The sequence below is a fragment of the Nuphar pumila genome, chromosome 11 (assembly GCF_984573655.1).
Source record: "Nuphar pumila chromosome 11, dmNupPumi1.hap1.1, whole genome shotgun sequence".
Lineage (NCBI taxonomy): Eukaryota > Viridiplantae > Streptophyta > Magnoliopsida > Nymphaeales > Nymphaeaceae > Nuphar > Nuphar pumila.
Genome location: NC_143259.1, coordinates 6774650 through 6790601, shown reverse-complemented (window position 1 = coordinate 6790601; position 15952 = coordinate 6774650). Strand labels below are relative to the sequence as shown.

The window sequence follows — 15952 nt, the reverse complement described above, 5'->3', positions numbered from 1 at the left end:
TCTCTAAGCCTCTTATCACCATAAATTTAGAAAAGATGACATGGTCCATACCATCACACATCCTTCTGCATCAAGCTTGAATCAATAGCCAAGACACAGGAAATACCGAAGTGATGAATTATCTTCTACAAAGTACCATAATAGATGGTGCTGCACAATTATTGCCACAGACAAAAAATATCCATTTTTACAAATGATAAAGCATTCACTTGAAGTAATAGGAAGATTTCATCAACCATCACTCAATGCTAAGGATCTACACTCCATACAACAGAACAGAGACAGCAACATAAGAAGATATACCTAGCATAAACTTGCTTTTCTCTTTTCGAGAAAAAAGACATATTGAAACATAAACTTGAACCAGAAGAACCTTTAGCTGTTGCAGTATATACATACAAACAATATCACAACCACCACTAGTACTAATAAAAAGTAGTAAAGGCAAATGCAAATGTTTGGCAACAGAAGAACATGAGACACTTATAAATTTTACCATCCAAACCGAAGAATAACAAGCAAGGAGCAGAAAAGCTGTTGCCCTTCACGACAACCAGCTTCGTGGGGTCTGCCCCAAGATTCCATTCAAGGATACTTTGGAGCAGAAGCTGATCACCTTGTGGAATCTGTTCACCGGAGGCGGCAACTCCGGCACCCGCCACCATGTGCATCTGGAATCGGGCAATATCTCGCAAACGCAAGCCGGGTAAACCCGGTGGTGCTCTTCGTTGAAGACGTAGATAAGACTCCCTAATCCCACACACTTCAAGCTAGCAAACTTATCATCCTCATCGCTCTCAAACAAGCAATTCAGAAGATCTCGGGGCATGACGGAGAATTTACTGAACACCATCGATTCCTCGTCAACCCGCCACATATAAAACGACGGCCCGTCGGAATCGTTGCAGAGGCCAGCCAGAATGAGCTGGTCCTGGCAGGAAACCAGGAAGGAGAACAGCATCCCCGGCGGCCTCAGCATTCGAACGCCTCCCCAGAGGCGCCGATTGAGATCGAAAGTGCAGACGCACCCCGAATAGATCCCGAAAACGAAGAATTTCCCCTTGAGCAAGGCAGAGGAAAGCCACTGTGAAGAATTCCCCGGCCGGAAATCGGGGGGAAGCGGCGGGCAGAGCTCCCACGAGTCCGACAGGCAATCGTAGATCTCGACGGCCAACCTCTCCTCAAGATCCACCAATCCCCCGATGAACCGGGCGCCCCCGACGACGATGAACCGGAGGGAATCCCCCATTTGGAAGACACCCACCAAGGGATTGCACCTAGAGAACTTGAGGGGCTGCGTCGCCTGCCAGGAAGCGCGGAAAAGAGGGCTGTACACGAACCGGGAGCGCGTCGAGCAGGTGGAGACGAAGAAGAAGCCGCCGGAGCCGATCAAGGAGTCCTCCTGGCGGGGGCGAGGGAGGAAACCGTTGGGGATGCGAATCCACTCCTTCGATTCGGGGTCGAATCCGAACGCCTGGTTGTTTTTCAAAAACACGTTGTTCTGCCCGTAGAGGAAGAACCACGGCTTCTTCGTGCGGGAAACGCAGGAAGCGAACGATTCCTGGGTGATGACGGAGTTCCATAGCTTGCAGACGATCCGAGCTCGGACGATGGAGAGGAGAGGGAGGTGGGAGAGGATCCGCTCGGTGAGATCGACGCCCAAACGGCACCAGTCGGAAGAATGGGATTTGGGATCGTGATCTTGTTCCAAACAGAAACCCATCGTTATCCCGAAGAGGACAACCGCATTTAGCAGTAAGTGAGGGTGAAGGAATTCCGGAGATGGGAGTCAGAAGGGTGGTGGAGCTTGGAGATTTTCAAGAAGAGAGAAAATCAGGAAGAGATATGTGGTAGTGGCATATATGCCCTCAGCGGGGCCGCTTGAGAGGATTTTCTTTGTTGTTTCCTTTCTTCATTGACTATATCAGGATAAATATATCAGGATATCAGGATAAAACAGGGTGAATGCTGTGGGAAGCAGATCAAAAGATGGGTGCCCTCTGCCCCCACCAACCTATAAGAAAGTGAGAGATTTTTCCAATTGGCCGACTCTTTATCATTGATTTTTTTCTTGAGAAGATTGAATTTTCATTATCACTATTTAGTTTTTGGGTTTGTACGTGATAGATAGTTAGTTGCCCATTCATTTACCCCTATTGTTTCACTTTTTGGGTTTTATATTGTATCAATGATGGTGGTAAAGTGCCTAGGGGGGTTTGGCGGAGTAGGGTGGGGACCTTGGCTGTTAGACGGACGGTAAGGTTTGATTCTGATGGGTGTCGCTTCTCTGCGCAAGCCAATGGGGACAGGAGTTCTAGTCTCGAAAGTTTTATGTTGCCGGCACAACAACCATAGGTATGGCAGGCTGAGCCAGCACGATCAGGTCTTCGTGCCGAGTGCTGTTTTTTTCAAGTTATAAATTAATAAAATGATGGTGGTAAAATCTTATAAGATTAAAAAGATGACTGTCAATTCAGAAGATGGCACAAATGGTGAGGAGGACAACCACCAGGTGATAGATTCAGTGGGTTGGCCTTCTCTTGCAACCAACTTTGTTAATGGAGATGTTAATGCAGCTACACCAACCCACCATGTTTTGTTGAGAAAAACTGTGGTGATGAACATTTAAGTACCTGCTTCAGAGATAATATTTTCATGGGGCAGAATAGTAGACAGAGGTGGAAGAGATCAGGTAAGCCCCATTGTTGTGTTTTCAGTTGGGCTCTCCAAGCCTCAATCTCGTATCTTCATTCCAACTGATCACTATGAAAGATTGTTGGAACCTATGCGTTGGTCAATCATTGTGGGGTTTCTTAGATACACAACAAATCATAGTCTTTCATACCGATATATGTTCAACGCCTTGAATGCTTAGTGAGCTCTGAAGCAAGGACGATCCTTAGTGTCTTTAAAGGATGGATTGTTTCCTTATATCAGTCCAATGTGAAGAACACTAAGAAGGTTATTTGCCGAAGAGATTCCTGGAGAGTGGTAGATCAAACCCTCTCCACCAACCGATGGCATCCAAGAACCCTGATCAGGTTGGAGCTGAACACCAAGGTGTCGTTATGGTATCAGCTCCCTGATCTTTTGCTTGAGCTATGCTTGAAATCAGTTTTTGAAGAAAGTTTGAAAGCTCATAGATGCAGATGTCTACACTTTGACCAGTGAAAAAGACAGAATGCTCAAATCAGAATGGAAGTGCCAATCGACTTAAAACTCAAAATCGATATGGGTGAAGGCAGATTTCATATCCAGGAAGTTATCTATGAAAGTTCAATTAAGTATTGCACAAGATGCAGATCCAATAGCTAATGTTTCTGGTGCCTGCTATCCTCACCAAGAACAGGCCTCCGTCGACGGCAGCGGTAGATCCACAAGGCTGGGCAGAGGTAAGAATATCACGACGATCCTGCCGAAAGCCTCCTCCAAAGCCATCCTATGTTCTGATGCCTCAATTGTCTCAGATGATAGCATTAGACCCAATATCCCCGACCATAGAATTAGAAATGGTTGTCATGCCTTCTCAGACGAAAAGGAGTTCCTCAACCTCATCAGGCAACGAGGCGACAAAGGGCCCTAACAATCTAAGGAAAATGGAGTTTGCATCAGCGATGCATTAAGGTTCCGGAATGGCACAACCCAAAACAGGCCATATTTTAGGATCAGCTCGTGTACTAATGGATTGAGCTCGGGGCTCGGCTCGTGTTTAAACAAGCGAAGCTCAAGCTCGACTCATCCCTGAACTGGCTCATAGAAAAACATTCTATGTAATTTCTACATAGTATAAATATTTTGTATATTATACTTGAAAATATATATAACTTTTTATAAATTACACTTAATAGTCTATATTTTATGTATATATTTTTCATTCATCATTTTTTATATATATTTTATGCATTCTTCCTTTTATATATTATCTATACGAGCTCTATCTATCGATGGTGAACTGAGCTGAACACCTTGTGTTTGAGTTTGACTCGTTTAAGCTAAATGAGTTGCTCGTGGCTCGGCTTGCCAACTATACGAACCAATCATGAACGAGTTTGTGACGAGCCTAGTCATGAGTTGCTTTGTTCGTATATCATCCCTAGTTCTCGGTAAGGGTTTCCTTCTAAATAAAAAAATAAAAAGAGCTCATAGAAGACACTTTAAGAAACCATAGGAAAATGGGCAGCCATTGATTTATTTTTTGTTAACCCTTAGACAAGAAAAACGTGAAGGCGAGGATAATTGGAAGCTTTTGATTGTAGAAACAAAACAATCTTGTTTATATATTGTTGGGTGGGTGCAAAGGTGTCATGGACAATTCAAGTTTTTGTCTCAAGTACTTTTTCTTTTTTCTTTTTTAGGTATTTTGTACACCACTGCTCCAAGGGGAGGGCATGTTCTAGGCTGGACGCATGGAATACCATGTTCCGGACGTTCCATGCATCCGATGTTTGTGTCAGGTGCATGAAGCGCAGACAGTAGCGGCCTCTGCTATCCGCACAATCAAATGTCCCACCAGTATACAGGACATTGCTAATAGGGTTGCAAATGGGTTGGATTTAGAAAGCTAAATTTGGTTGTCTTAGATCCTAACCTATCTGACTTTCCAATGTATTTTGGGATCCTAAATCTGATCCATTTGCATTCCTACTTGTTAAGCTTGTAACGCTCATAAATTTTTTTAAAGTTATTAAACAAATTAATAATAAAAACAAAATATCTCAAAATTTTGCTGATAAATAATCCTAGTTAAATTTTAATAATAAAAATTTTTTAAGAAGAGAAGGATGTAAAACTCATAAATTTTTGATATTTTTATGAAAAATAAAAGCAAATTTAAGGCTAAAATATTATTCGAACTTAAGATGAAATTTAATTATAATTTGAGCTTTAATTAGATTTGAAATGAATCTCAAACTGAGAATTTATTTCGAATTGGGTTTGATTTGAGCCTAATTTAAGATTTAATTAAATGTCAATTCAAGTTTTAATTATACAATAATTTAAATCGTTATCGAAATAAAACTTAGAATTTAAATTAAATTTAAATGTAATGCATATGATTCTTCAAGGTATTTTCAATGAATAAATTAATTTTAATGATGAATTTTATGAGAAAAAAGTATAAAAATGCAAATTAGCCTAAGGTGAATGATAAAAAATATCCTATGAAAAATTAAAGTTGAATTTAGTGAGATTCACATTCAGAATTGAATTTATAAAAAAATAAAATTTAATAAAATAATTGGTAAATTTTGTCAAAATAAAGTCAAATATGATTTTATATGAATTTACGATAATTTGATATGTATGTAATGCAATTTCAATAAATTTTAATTGAATTTTATGAGTTTAAAATCCAATTTACCCAAAAATAAAAATGACTAAGTTGTCCTGCCAACTTTAGTAAAAATTACACTCGAAATTAATTTCAATAAAAATGAAATTTTTGAGAATGCAATTTAAATAATTATGACAAATTAGCATTTAAAATAATTTTATATGAATTTGAAATAATTTGGATTACATGTAGTGTCATTAAAAAAGAATCAAATTTTAGTTTTTGAAAAATTTTGAAATTCAAATTACTAAATAAAGTTAATTAATAAAATAATTATTATGAAATAAATTTTTTTTTAATTAGATTGTATGAAGAAGTAGAGGTCTATAGGTGGGGCATCCCCTATGGAGCCCATCCTACGTAGCACCTCAAAGTTAAATTAAAAAAAAAACTTTAAAAACAAGGATCTTAAAAACTTTTCAAAAACCAAATTTTTGAGATAAAAATCAAAAGTAGCCAAATCACGTGGAAACTCTCTCAATGGTGGAGCGTCCTATCCTGGAAGGTTCTAAGATGGAAGAACAAGCCAAAAAAAAAAGACCAAGTCAACTTGCTTGTCAAGCAAGCAAGTTTGACTATGATGAAAATTGCAAAAAAGCAAAACACAAGGGACACCCGATGTGTTTATTTGACTATATAATATATAGCATATAGCTAATGAAATTATATCATAAAATATAACTATGTAATATGGTAAGTAAAAAATTTAAAAAATAAGAAGAAATAATTTGCAAAAAAAAAAGAGAGCAAGTTAATTTCTTATTTAACAAGCAAGCTTAGCTTGCCTTTGAGATTTAGTAAGCCTAAGGAGGGGGACGTCCCATGGTAGCGGGCCCCTATGGGCTTACTTAAGCACATATAATATATAAATATATTAGGTTATACATATAGTTAATATAACTATGTTATATAAGAATAAAATATCATATATGTTATATAGTAAGAAATGTTAAAAAAAAAGGGGAAGTGAGTTTGAAAACCTCATCTCTTTCACACAGATTTGGTTAGCCACCTTTGGATGGACCCTAGGCCTTGGGGTTTTGAGAATAGAAACTCCTCAATGTTACCTATTCCTCTGGCCTCGGGTCAAACTCTTTATAAATAAAGAGGATTATCAAACACACATCTATTTTTATTCTCTCTACACTCTCTCTCTTGTATGTTCTCTTACCTCACATTAAGAGGGAGAGACGACTTTTCAGCCATTACTAATAGCACTAGTGTCAAAGGCATATGCCTTGATATAAACCTCAAACTGCAGTTCAAATATCAAGCAAGGGAGACCACTCAATGATGGAGTGGAAGGGTAGACCGAAGGAAACACCACCCTACTACTATTATCTTCTTCATCTTTGGTGTGCTTCTTCTTTCTCTCCAACATGATCTCTACTGACACCCTGCCATATCTGGATCATCTGAGGTCTGAAACTTCATTAAAGACGTGCTGACCAAGGGGGTATAACCTTAATCTGGAGGTGGTGTTCACTTTTAGCCAAGACCATCTAGTTTTGGCATTTGCATCCGACGGTTTCGACGATTTGAGGTAAGAGGTTCTATTATTTAAACGTAAATCGAAACTCATATGCATGAGTTTATTCTGATTCTAAATAAATAAACCCTGCATCGAACCTCTCACTTGAGGATTTAGTGTCAGATCCATCATATTTATAGTAGAGACGGTTTTCAGGATCAAAAGCTCATTTCAAAAATCGCTTTCTACTTGAATATGTTTTATGAATTTTAAAATAACATTGGGTTGTGTACACATATTCGTGTATATATATCGAATCTGATATATACATACACATATATGTGTGAGAAAGACTCTAGTCTCGAGTCTTAACCAACAAAAAAGAAAGATTTGTACATATTTATGTGTTTTATCCAAATACAAGCAAATCGAGAATAACCGATTAGCCCGAATTCGAGGCATGAAGGGTTTTCGAATAAAAACCCTTCGTGTATCCAAAAGTGTGTTAGAGATGTAAGGACTTATCAAATCCCAAAGTGGTGGTCGGTTTAGTCCTTAGAAAAAAAATTGATGAAAAATGCCTAAGTTTTGTGCAAAATGTGTATGATAAATTTCTAAAGAAAATGATTTTTGAATTCAATAAGGAGATATGTAATTATTTTTGTAAAATAAGTTAGTGTTCCTGTTTTAATTCTCTCATTCGTGGTATATGCCGTCAATATAAAAAAATTAAAAATATATAATGTTGTTGCAAAAAAATAATAATATAAATGCATGAAATTAAGAAAAAATACTAAAAACTTTTATCAAAAAAATAATTTTTTGGAGGATGGATTGATTTTCCAGTTTAATGGTTGTGAAAATGAGATTTATCTGCAAAAAAATACATATTGTTATCCGTTGAAATTTTTGGAATAATATGTTAGTGAAATTTCATGAAAAACTCAATTTGGGTGGCTTATTTTTGCTCACTTGAATGCATATTTTTCATTTTTATGCATATTTGGCCTGACATTCGTTCGATAAATATTTTGTATCTTCCTCATTCGAAGAAGTTTTTATGAACAGTTTACTGCATTAAAAAGCTAACAAAATTTTACATTATCTTCTTGAAATGTGCACAAAACAGTGATAATCAGAACAAAAAAGTATAGGCTAACACTAAACCGATCGTATTTTTCTCGTATGAAAGAATTTTTACGAACATTTTGAGGCATCAAAAAGCTGACAGAATTTTTCTATAATCTATCATAAATTGAGCTCTTTCCACAGTTCTTTAACCGTAGTCGTAACAGTAAGACAGTGAGATCCGTCGGACCCAAAAAAAAAAAAAACAAGAAAAAATTTCATTTACAAATGCATCTTTTTGTCTAATATTCTATAAACATATTCATTTCTGAAAGACATTTCGAGATCCATCCTTTTCAATGACACCATGAAAGAGCTTTAAGTATGGTAGCAGCCACTCCGTTTTTTATTCGCACGAGATGCTTTGTCTGTTTATGTAATTCTCAGAAAGTTGGCACTCGATCACCCAAAATAAGCAAATTGTGTGTCTGATTGTGGAATTTCTCCATATTAAAACCGCAGATGGATTTTTCCCTCAGCGAGTGTTAAAAAGCTATCAACAGAACTTTCTAGAGCACAAGGTCAAACACTGGTATCCGAGTTTGACTATTCAACTACTGCGGGCTTGGATCGTTAAGGGTATAGTACACCCCGAAGTGAGAGCCCTACAACTACAATCACCCTGCCTTACGTGGCTCACCTCATCTCAGCACCCTGCTGGCCTATATATATATATATATATATATATATATATATATATACTTAATAAAGATAATATATATATATATATAAAATATATAATATATAAGTATATAATATGTATGCATATATGAGCCAAGCATGCCATGTTCGTGCTTGGCTCATGTACCTAACCGAGCTGGCTCTTAGCTCGGCTTACCAAATTCAATTTCTGATCGAGTCGAGCTTCTCACTAGTACCACCACACCAGTGGTAATTTGACTAAATCAACATCATAAATATTGCTGCGATTTTTGCAAAATCTTGTGCTGTTTTTTAAATAAATTTAATTGTTAATAATTCTACGAGATTTTTATTTCTTTTATATTCTTCCAACTATAAATATTCATTAATTTTGTTCATATTTTCTTGAGAAAACAAATATTTAGAAGTAATCGTAAGATTTTTTTTTTCCTAATTGAGAAAATCACAAGAACGAGGTTTGCCACTGTAACTCAAATCTAAATCCATAAAATCCAGAGGGAACCTAAACTTCTTGTATAACATATCTGCCCCCATGCTTAGAGTTCCACAACCATGATTTACCAAGGAAAACGGGAGGCTGTTGATTTTAGGGGCTCTTTTCTCATGGAAAGCAGCTCCATCGTTTTGTGCAATCATATTGCACCTGATCTTTTCAGGGCATGAGACTTGGGAGCAGCTTTCCTCACGAAAAAGAAAGAAGAGTGGGTCAGGTCAGGGATACCCCCATTCATCTAGATGATGATGAACAACACTGAGGTACCCAGGGATGAATTGACCGTGTTCTAGATGGGCACACAATTTTATTTTATTTTTTTGCTAAAGCGTGCAAAATGAACAGATGAAAGCATATAGAGCACGCAAAATGGATGCCTGTCAACTGTGGGGCCCAACAGCAGATGGTGGGTGATAGGGTGCAGCAGCACACCAAAATTGTGCAATCACATTTCACCTGATCTTCCCACCCGAGAGAACAGCAAAACACATTGTTTGGATACCCTTCCATGGCGTTGGCGAAAGGTACCCCTGATCTATCTCTCAAAAAGAAGATTCTATGCTAGAAACTTTGAATATGACATGGGGGCCCTGTAAAAATAGCATCCATTGAATTTTAGATTCTTGGATGTGGGGGGGGATAAGAATCAGGGGATGACCATGCAAGTTGAATGATGCCTACAGATTGGGGGGTCTGGGAATTTGGGGCCACTTTGTTCTCAGAATGTGGTTTCCATGTTTCAATATGGCGTGTAGGACCTGCAAGAAAAAAATGGTGGCCCTTTCCACACATTTTCGCAGAAACAAGATCAGAAATGGGGGAAACAGAAAATAATGCTTTTTAAGACCATCAAAGTGGAAAAAATGAAGAAAATGTACTTTGAAAATCCACTCATACTCCAGGATTCTTTTTTTCTTTTTGAGATTGGATCAGGTTAGAGTGTGATCTGCCGTCGATCTCAAGATGAACGGCATCCAAAACCTGTACGAATGGGATGCCCATCACTTGAATGGGCCACACTCCTTTTTCAGATGTCATTCATATTTCGAAAGGACGGCATTCAAATGGTTTAAAATGAATGGCTCACAATGAGCTTGTTCATTGTTTGGATGGGTGTCTGTTCATCTCTCTCTCTCTCTCGGAAAAACAAGACCAGGGCGCTTAAAACGAAGTCAGGGTATAAACTATAAAGTACAGCAAAGGCATAATCTGCATTCTAGCAGTAGCAAGACAACAAAGCTTTGCAGTGCCAGGTAGAAAAGTTTCCTTAGGTGCAAGCACCAGCAACAGATTATATATATATATATATATATATATATATATATATATATATATATATATATATATATATATAAACTGAATTTGCTCAGAGCAACAAAAGTGAAAGTGGCATCATCATCAGTTTAAAAAACAAGCTCAAAAAACTAAAAAAATTGATAATAATATCGGCAGAAACTTATATACATAATCTAAAGCAACATTCTGGAGAATTTTGAAGTTAATAGGCATCATCTTGATGAATAGGTGAAATATAAAGCCCTATACCTTTGAAGTTGGTATCTGGCGCTTCTTAACTAGCGTAGAATTGTTTAAGATCAGATCAGAAGTAGATTCGATGATAAACATTCGATGATAAAACGATAATCATTATCCTAGTAAAGAAAGAAGTAAAGAACTGCCAAATGATGAATAATATAGAAAGAGTTACAACACTGTAATATTCTTCCGGAAAACCAAAAAAAACACTAAGTTGAGATGGGAACTTGGGTTATAGTAACACATGACATGGTCAGCCATAAAAACTTAAAATCCAACACATGCTTTTTTATAATGAGTTAAGAAGCAGGAAATATCTGGTAGGACCTGTAAACAGGGAAATTCAAGGGGTGTGAACTTTCAAAAGCAAGCAATGGAAACTTTTGGCTGAGATGATCACATTACTGCAGTATACCCTTTTTATCCTGATCAAGTATTGAAAGTTCATAGTTCATACATATTCATTTACAATAAAAATTATGTGGTTAAAAGTTAAAACCCAAAAGGAATGGAAGTAACAATGCACATCCATTTCAATATTGAGTGCCAAGAAACCGTAGTAGAAAGTGTTTGAACATTGGCTATTCTACTAGTTTCCATATTACACCACCAACACCACAACTGGGCACAGTAAACATAAGGATCTCATAATACCAGCAAAAGAAGGATGATGCATTCGTGAAAGTAAAAAGCATAGCAGGGGAGAAACAAGCACCTTTTCCTCTGAATGTCTAACGTGGTCAATCAGAGCCAACATAGACACCAGTGAAATCACGTAAAATATAAAGCACCATACCTGGTGAAACAAACTCAAGATGCTTAACAAGTGATTACCACACTATGAATGAGTTCACGTGCTTTCAACAATACAGACAATATGTGAAAGCCCAATATCTCCAAGATTTGCCATACTTGAAAATAAAATATGTACCTCATTCCAGATGCAGAACCAGCAGCTGGAAACATCAAGAGAAAAATAACTAACTAACAAGATCAGAAATGTGAGATTACCACAACAATCAGTAAAAACTGTTCAAGTCTTAGATCGTTCTTGTGCTGGTTCACCTCACACATGAACAGTAATATTTGCACCCAATCGCTACACATACATCAGATTACACTGCAAACCTTCAATTCCCATTATTATTACTTATATATCTACATTTCCACATGCCCATGACATTTCAAACACTGAGAGATACAATTCTTGCTAAAGATTTAAATATTGGCAACTATTAAAGAAGGAACCTCCACATCAAACCAAGGTTGCCATCTTTCTGAAGGTAGTGCAAACTAGAATTCATAAAAGACACCAGCCACAAAGAATGAGCAATGCATGATGACCTAATGTAGCCTTACCTTAATGATCTCCCACATCACCTTAACCAAGAAGTGGTACTTAAAAAATAGACCTTGATTACTGGATCATAATTTACTGTTGAAAAAAACACTCAGTAGAAAAATGACATTGGCAAACGATAAGCATATATAAATAACATATCAGAACATGAATTTTTACGATTAAACTGAATTAAGCAGAACCCAAACATAAACATACTGAAATACAATATTGTACCATGAACTTTTATCAATAAACTAAAATAGGCAGAACACAACTATAAACATATGGAAATAAACTATTTTACCATGAACTTTTACCAATAAACTAAAATAGGCATCCATAACAGAGAGAGAGAGAGAGAGAGAGAGAGAGAGAGAGAGAGAGAGAGAGAGTTCCATGAATTCATTCAACTCTTAGCAAATATTGAATTAGATAAAAGATAATCAATTGCAACTCCTTAGGAAGAACAATGTAGTTAAAGAATTTACATCCCAAAATGAATCACAATCTACGTTTAGTATCAAAACTCAAAAGAATCATACCAATCAACCCATTGAAAATTTTGCAAAGAAAAAATAAAGAGAAGGAATCAAAAAGGGGAAAACAGTAACACAAATGGCAGAGTAAGTTAGTCTATCTGTTATCTTCTACACTCCTAGAGAGACACAGAAGATATGCCATTGCTTGAAATGCTCCCATGGCTCTCACTAAACATCAAAACAGCTCTCTCCAAATTGGAAACGATATCTGCCATGCTCGGCCGCTCCTTCCCTTCCAAATTCACGCAATGCACTGCTGTGTAAGCCACAAGCTCCACAGCCTCTGCCTCCGCTCCCCGCGGGGGAGCCACCCGCTGATCCAGTATCGCGGCCAACTCGTAGGTGATAATCTTTCCAACCGCGAAATCTACAACGCTCACAGGCATCCCGGTTTCCTCATCCTTGTGAATTGCCCGCTTGCCAGTCAGCATCTCCAGCATTACCACACCAAAGCCATAAACATCACTCTTGGTGGTCAGGTGCTGCAAGCCGTAGTACTCAGGATCCATGTACCCAACTGTTCCTGCTGCCATCAGATTCAGGTGGGCGTCTTCCGCCTCCGGTCCCTTCAGAGACAGCCCGAAATCGGACACCCTGGCCGTCCATCCGGCGTCTAGAAGGATATTGGACGATTTGATATCCCTGTGAATGATCGGCGGCACTGCATAGTTGTGCAAGTATTCGATGCCGCGGGCGGCGTCGAGGGCGATCCTAATTCTAGTCCTCCATGAGTTTACAGGCGAGTCGGGGTCGTTCTTAGTGTGGAGGTGATAGTAGAGAGAGCCATTGTGCATGAATTCATAGACCAACAACCTCTCTTCGTTCTCCTCGCAGAAGCCTACCAGAGAGACCAAGTGTTTGTGGTGCAACCGAGAGAGGAACGCGAGCTCGGATTGGAACGCGCTCTCTTTCTCCTGGAACTTCTTCGCCCTCTGGCCAAGCTCCCCCCTCTTGATCGCCACCTCCCGGCCGTCGGCGAGCTTGCCTCTGTAAACCGTCCCGAAGCTTCCAGCACCAATTCTGTTCTCCGCAGCGAATCCATTGGTGGCGGCCGAGAGCTCCAAGAAGGAGAATTCCTCACCCCCGCGATCGATCGGCTTCGTCGACGACGTGCCGCTCCGCTGCCGCCTCATTCTCGCTAGCGAGCTCTGCCGCCGGACCATCGAAGACCCTGATGGGCTGGTTACAGCTCCACCACCGATCGTTGGCTGAACTGAATTGTAGATCTTTTGGTGCCTGCAGCAGCAAATGCCGGACCAAATGCAGTAGACGACGGTGACGACGCCGGAAAATGCTCCGACGCATCCTATCGCAGCGAAGGCGATCAGTCCCTTGTTTCTCCGGCGACCGGACGGACTAGATGGTGGAGGAGGAGGTGGTGGTGGTGGTGGAGATTGGACGCTACAGGGTTTACAGATCAGCCGAGATGCCGAACAGAGGTTCTGCGAGTCAGGGTACGTACCGCATCGGCACTCCGAAGCTTGGGCACAACGTCCCGGGATGAGTTGAGGCAGCGGAACGGCTCTCGCCGGATTGAACCGGTTTGGCCCCCAACAGACGACGGAAAGGTTGCCGGTGGTCAGCCCGCAGACGAAGTCATCGCCGGAGACGATGGACTCAAAGGAGGTGTCGCTCGGAAGACCGCCGAAAAACCCACCGCCCCAGCACACCACCGTCCCGTTCGGTCTCCGGATCGCGCAGCTCCAGTTCCTACCCAACGCGAGGTCGGAGAATCCGAATTCCGGCGACGGAGGAACGTTCAGCTGGCCGGAATCGTTCTTCCCGTGGCAAACCACCTCGCCTTCGACGGCAACCCCACAGACGTGGGATTCTCCGGCGACCAACAAGAGAAATCCAGCGCCCGCGAAACTGGCCTGAATATCAGCCGCGATCGTGGCGGAGGCTGCATCGCCGGGGACGGCCCAACAGAGGACGCGGCGGTTCTCGGCGGCGGAGATCCCGCAGGAGAAGCCGCGTCCGGCGGTGACGGAGCGGATCCGGCCGACAGCCGGCGGAGGAGCACGGACAGGCCGCCAGCAATCCACGGCGCCGGTGTCGTTGCGAACGGCGCAGACGTGGCCCTCGCCAACGGCGGCCTCCGCGAGCGGCGCGCTGGCGCTGTTGTAGATGCGCCTCGGGAGCAGCACCGAGCCTCCTGCCGCCGCGTCCCAGCAGAGAAGCTGAGAACCACCGGAGCGGAGGCCGCAGAAGAAGTCCCGGCCAGCAGCGATGCCGTCGAAGGAGACGTTGGGCGCCACCTGCACCCTCTTCTCCCCCACCGCGCACTCCACGCTCTGTGGGACCCACCTCCCGCTGCGGATACCGCAGACGGTGCCGGTCCCGTACGCCACGGCCACCGTCGACATGGAGCCAAGCGCATTGGCCGCCGGAATCATGAGCACCGCCCAGATCACCACCACCACGGTGGCGATGATTTTGGAGGCCTTCTCCTTCATCTTCTTCTTCTAAGAAGCACAAGAAAAGATGATCATTCCAGGCTTCATCTTCAGAGAGAGAAACCCAATTATTTGTTCAAATCACTGTTTCTTCGTCTCTGAATTCAAGAGAAGGGAGGCGAGAAAAAGGAAGGAGATGAAGAAAAGGAATTAAATAAGGATTTGATAATGGTAAATGACTGGCGGCGAGCGGTCTCTCTCTCTCTCTCTCTCTGCTGTGGAGCGTGTGAACGAGAGAAATGTTTGGTCGGTCAGAATCTTCTGCTGGAGACCATACTGTATTTCTCAGTCAAAGTCAAACCCCTCCCATCCCAAGTACGACCATGGGGTTCTTACTTCGTAGTACTGCTGCTAACTTTCCTCTTACCTCCAACGACCGTTTGTTTTTCACGGTCACGTGAAAACGACCTTATTGTTTGTGGGAAAGGACCGGATCCAGTATGAAACTTTTATGAATTTTTGGTTGTTCCCACCTGATCCAGATCCGTCTTTCTTACGCACTTGGCTGATCCGGATCCGATTTGTTTGCATCGTTCTTCCCTACTAATATACTACCAACTAAACTTTTAATGGTTTCTTTTTTTATTTAAATATGATTATGTGATGTTTGCAAGATTGATTTTATAGAAATCATGTATGGGTAAATTTTTTAAGATTTGAAAATCAATACCTTATCATTTTTGTGAATATTCAAGCTTAAAAGATCAACGTTTTTTTCATAGACCATACAACCCAAATATCAATTCCTAGCAAACGAACTATGTTGAACATATTTGAGGGTCTCATTTATAAAAAAATAAATATGTTCGAAATGACTACTTTCATACTCAATTTGTATATTCTCACAACCCAAATATCAATTAGACTTTTTAAGAACTAACAAGAAATCAACAGTCCATAATGCATGAAAAAATGTATTTTCATGTTGAGAAAACAAATAAACCATGTTAGGTTGTGACTAAGAGATTGCAATTATGTTTTCAACATCA

At 40.4% G+C, this 15952-nt stretch overlaps 2 protein-coding genes across 2 annotated transcripts; both read right to left on the bottom strand.

Annotated features, from left to right (window-relative positions):
* Window positions 1–345: 345 nt before the first annotated feature.
* On the bottom strand, window positions 346–1901 carry LOC149821783 (F-box/kelch-repeat protein At3g24760-like). Its single transcript, XM_089980545.1, has one exon. It carries the CDS (start codon window positions 1721–1723, stop codon window positions 545–547), a length of 1179 nt encoding a protein of 392 aa, XP_089836671.1. The 5' UTR covers window positions 1724–1901; the 3' UTR covers window positions 346–544.
* A 10468-nt stretch (window positions 1902–12369) lies between these two features.
* LOC149821782 (putative serine/threonine-protein kinase-like protein CCR3) lies at window positions 12370–15091 on the bottom strand. Its single transcript, XM_089980667.1, has one exon. It carries the CDS (start codon window positions 14961–14963, stop codon window positions 12624–12626), a length of 2340 nt encoding a protein of 779 aa, XP_089836793.1. The 5' UTR covers window positions 14964–15091; the 3' UTR covers window positions 12370–12623.
* Between the last annotated feature and the right edge of the window lie 861 nt (window positions 15092–15952).

Coding starts and splice junctions, on each gene's coding strand:
- LOC149821783 (XM_089980545.1), bottom strand. CDS start 1,723: ATGGGTTTCTGTTTGGAACAAGATCACGATCCCAAATCCCATTCTTCC.
- LOC149821782 (XM_089980667.1), bottom strand. CDS start 14,963: ATGAAGGAGAAGGCCTCCAAAATCATCGCCACCGTGGTGGTGGTGATC.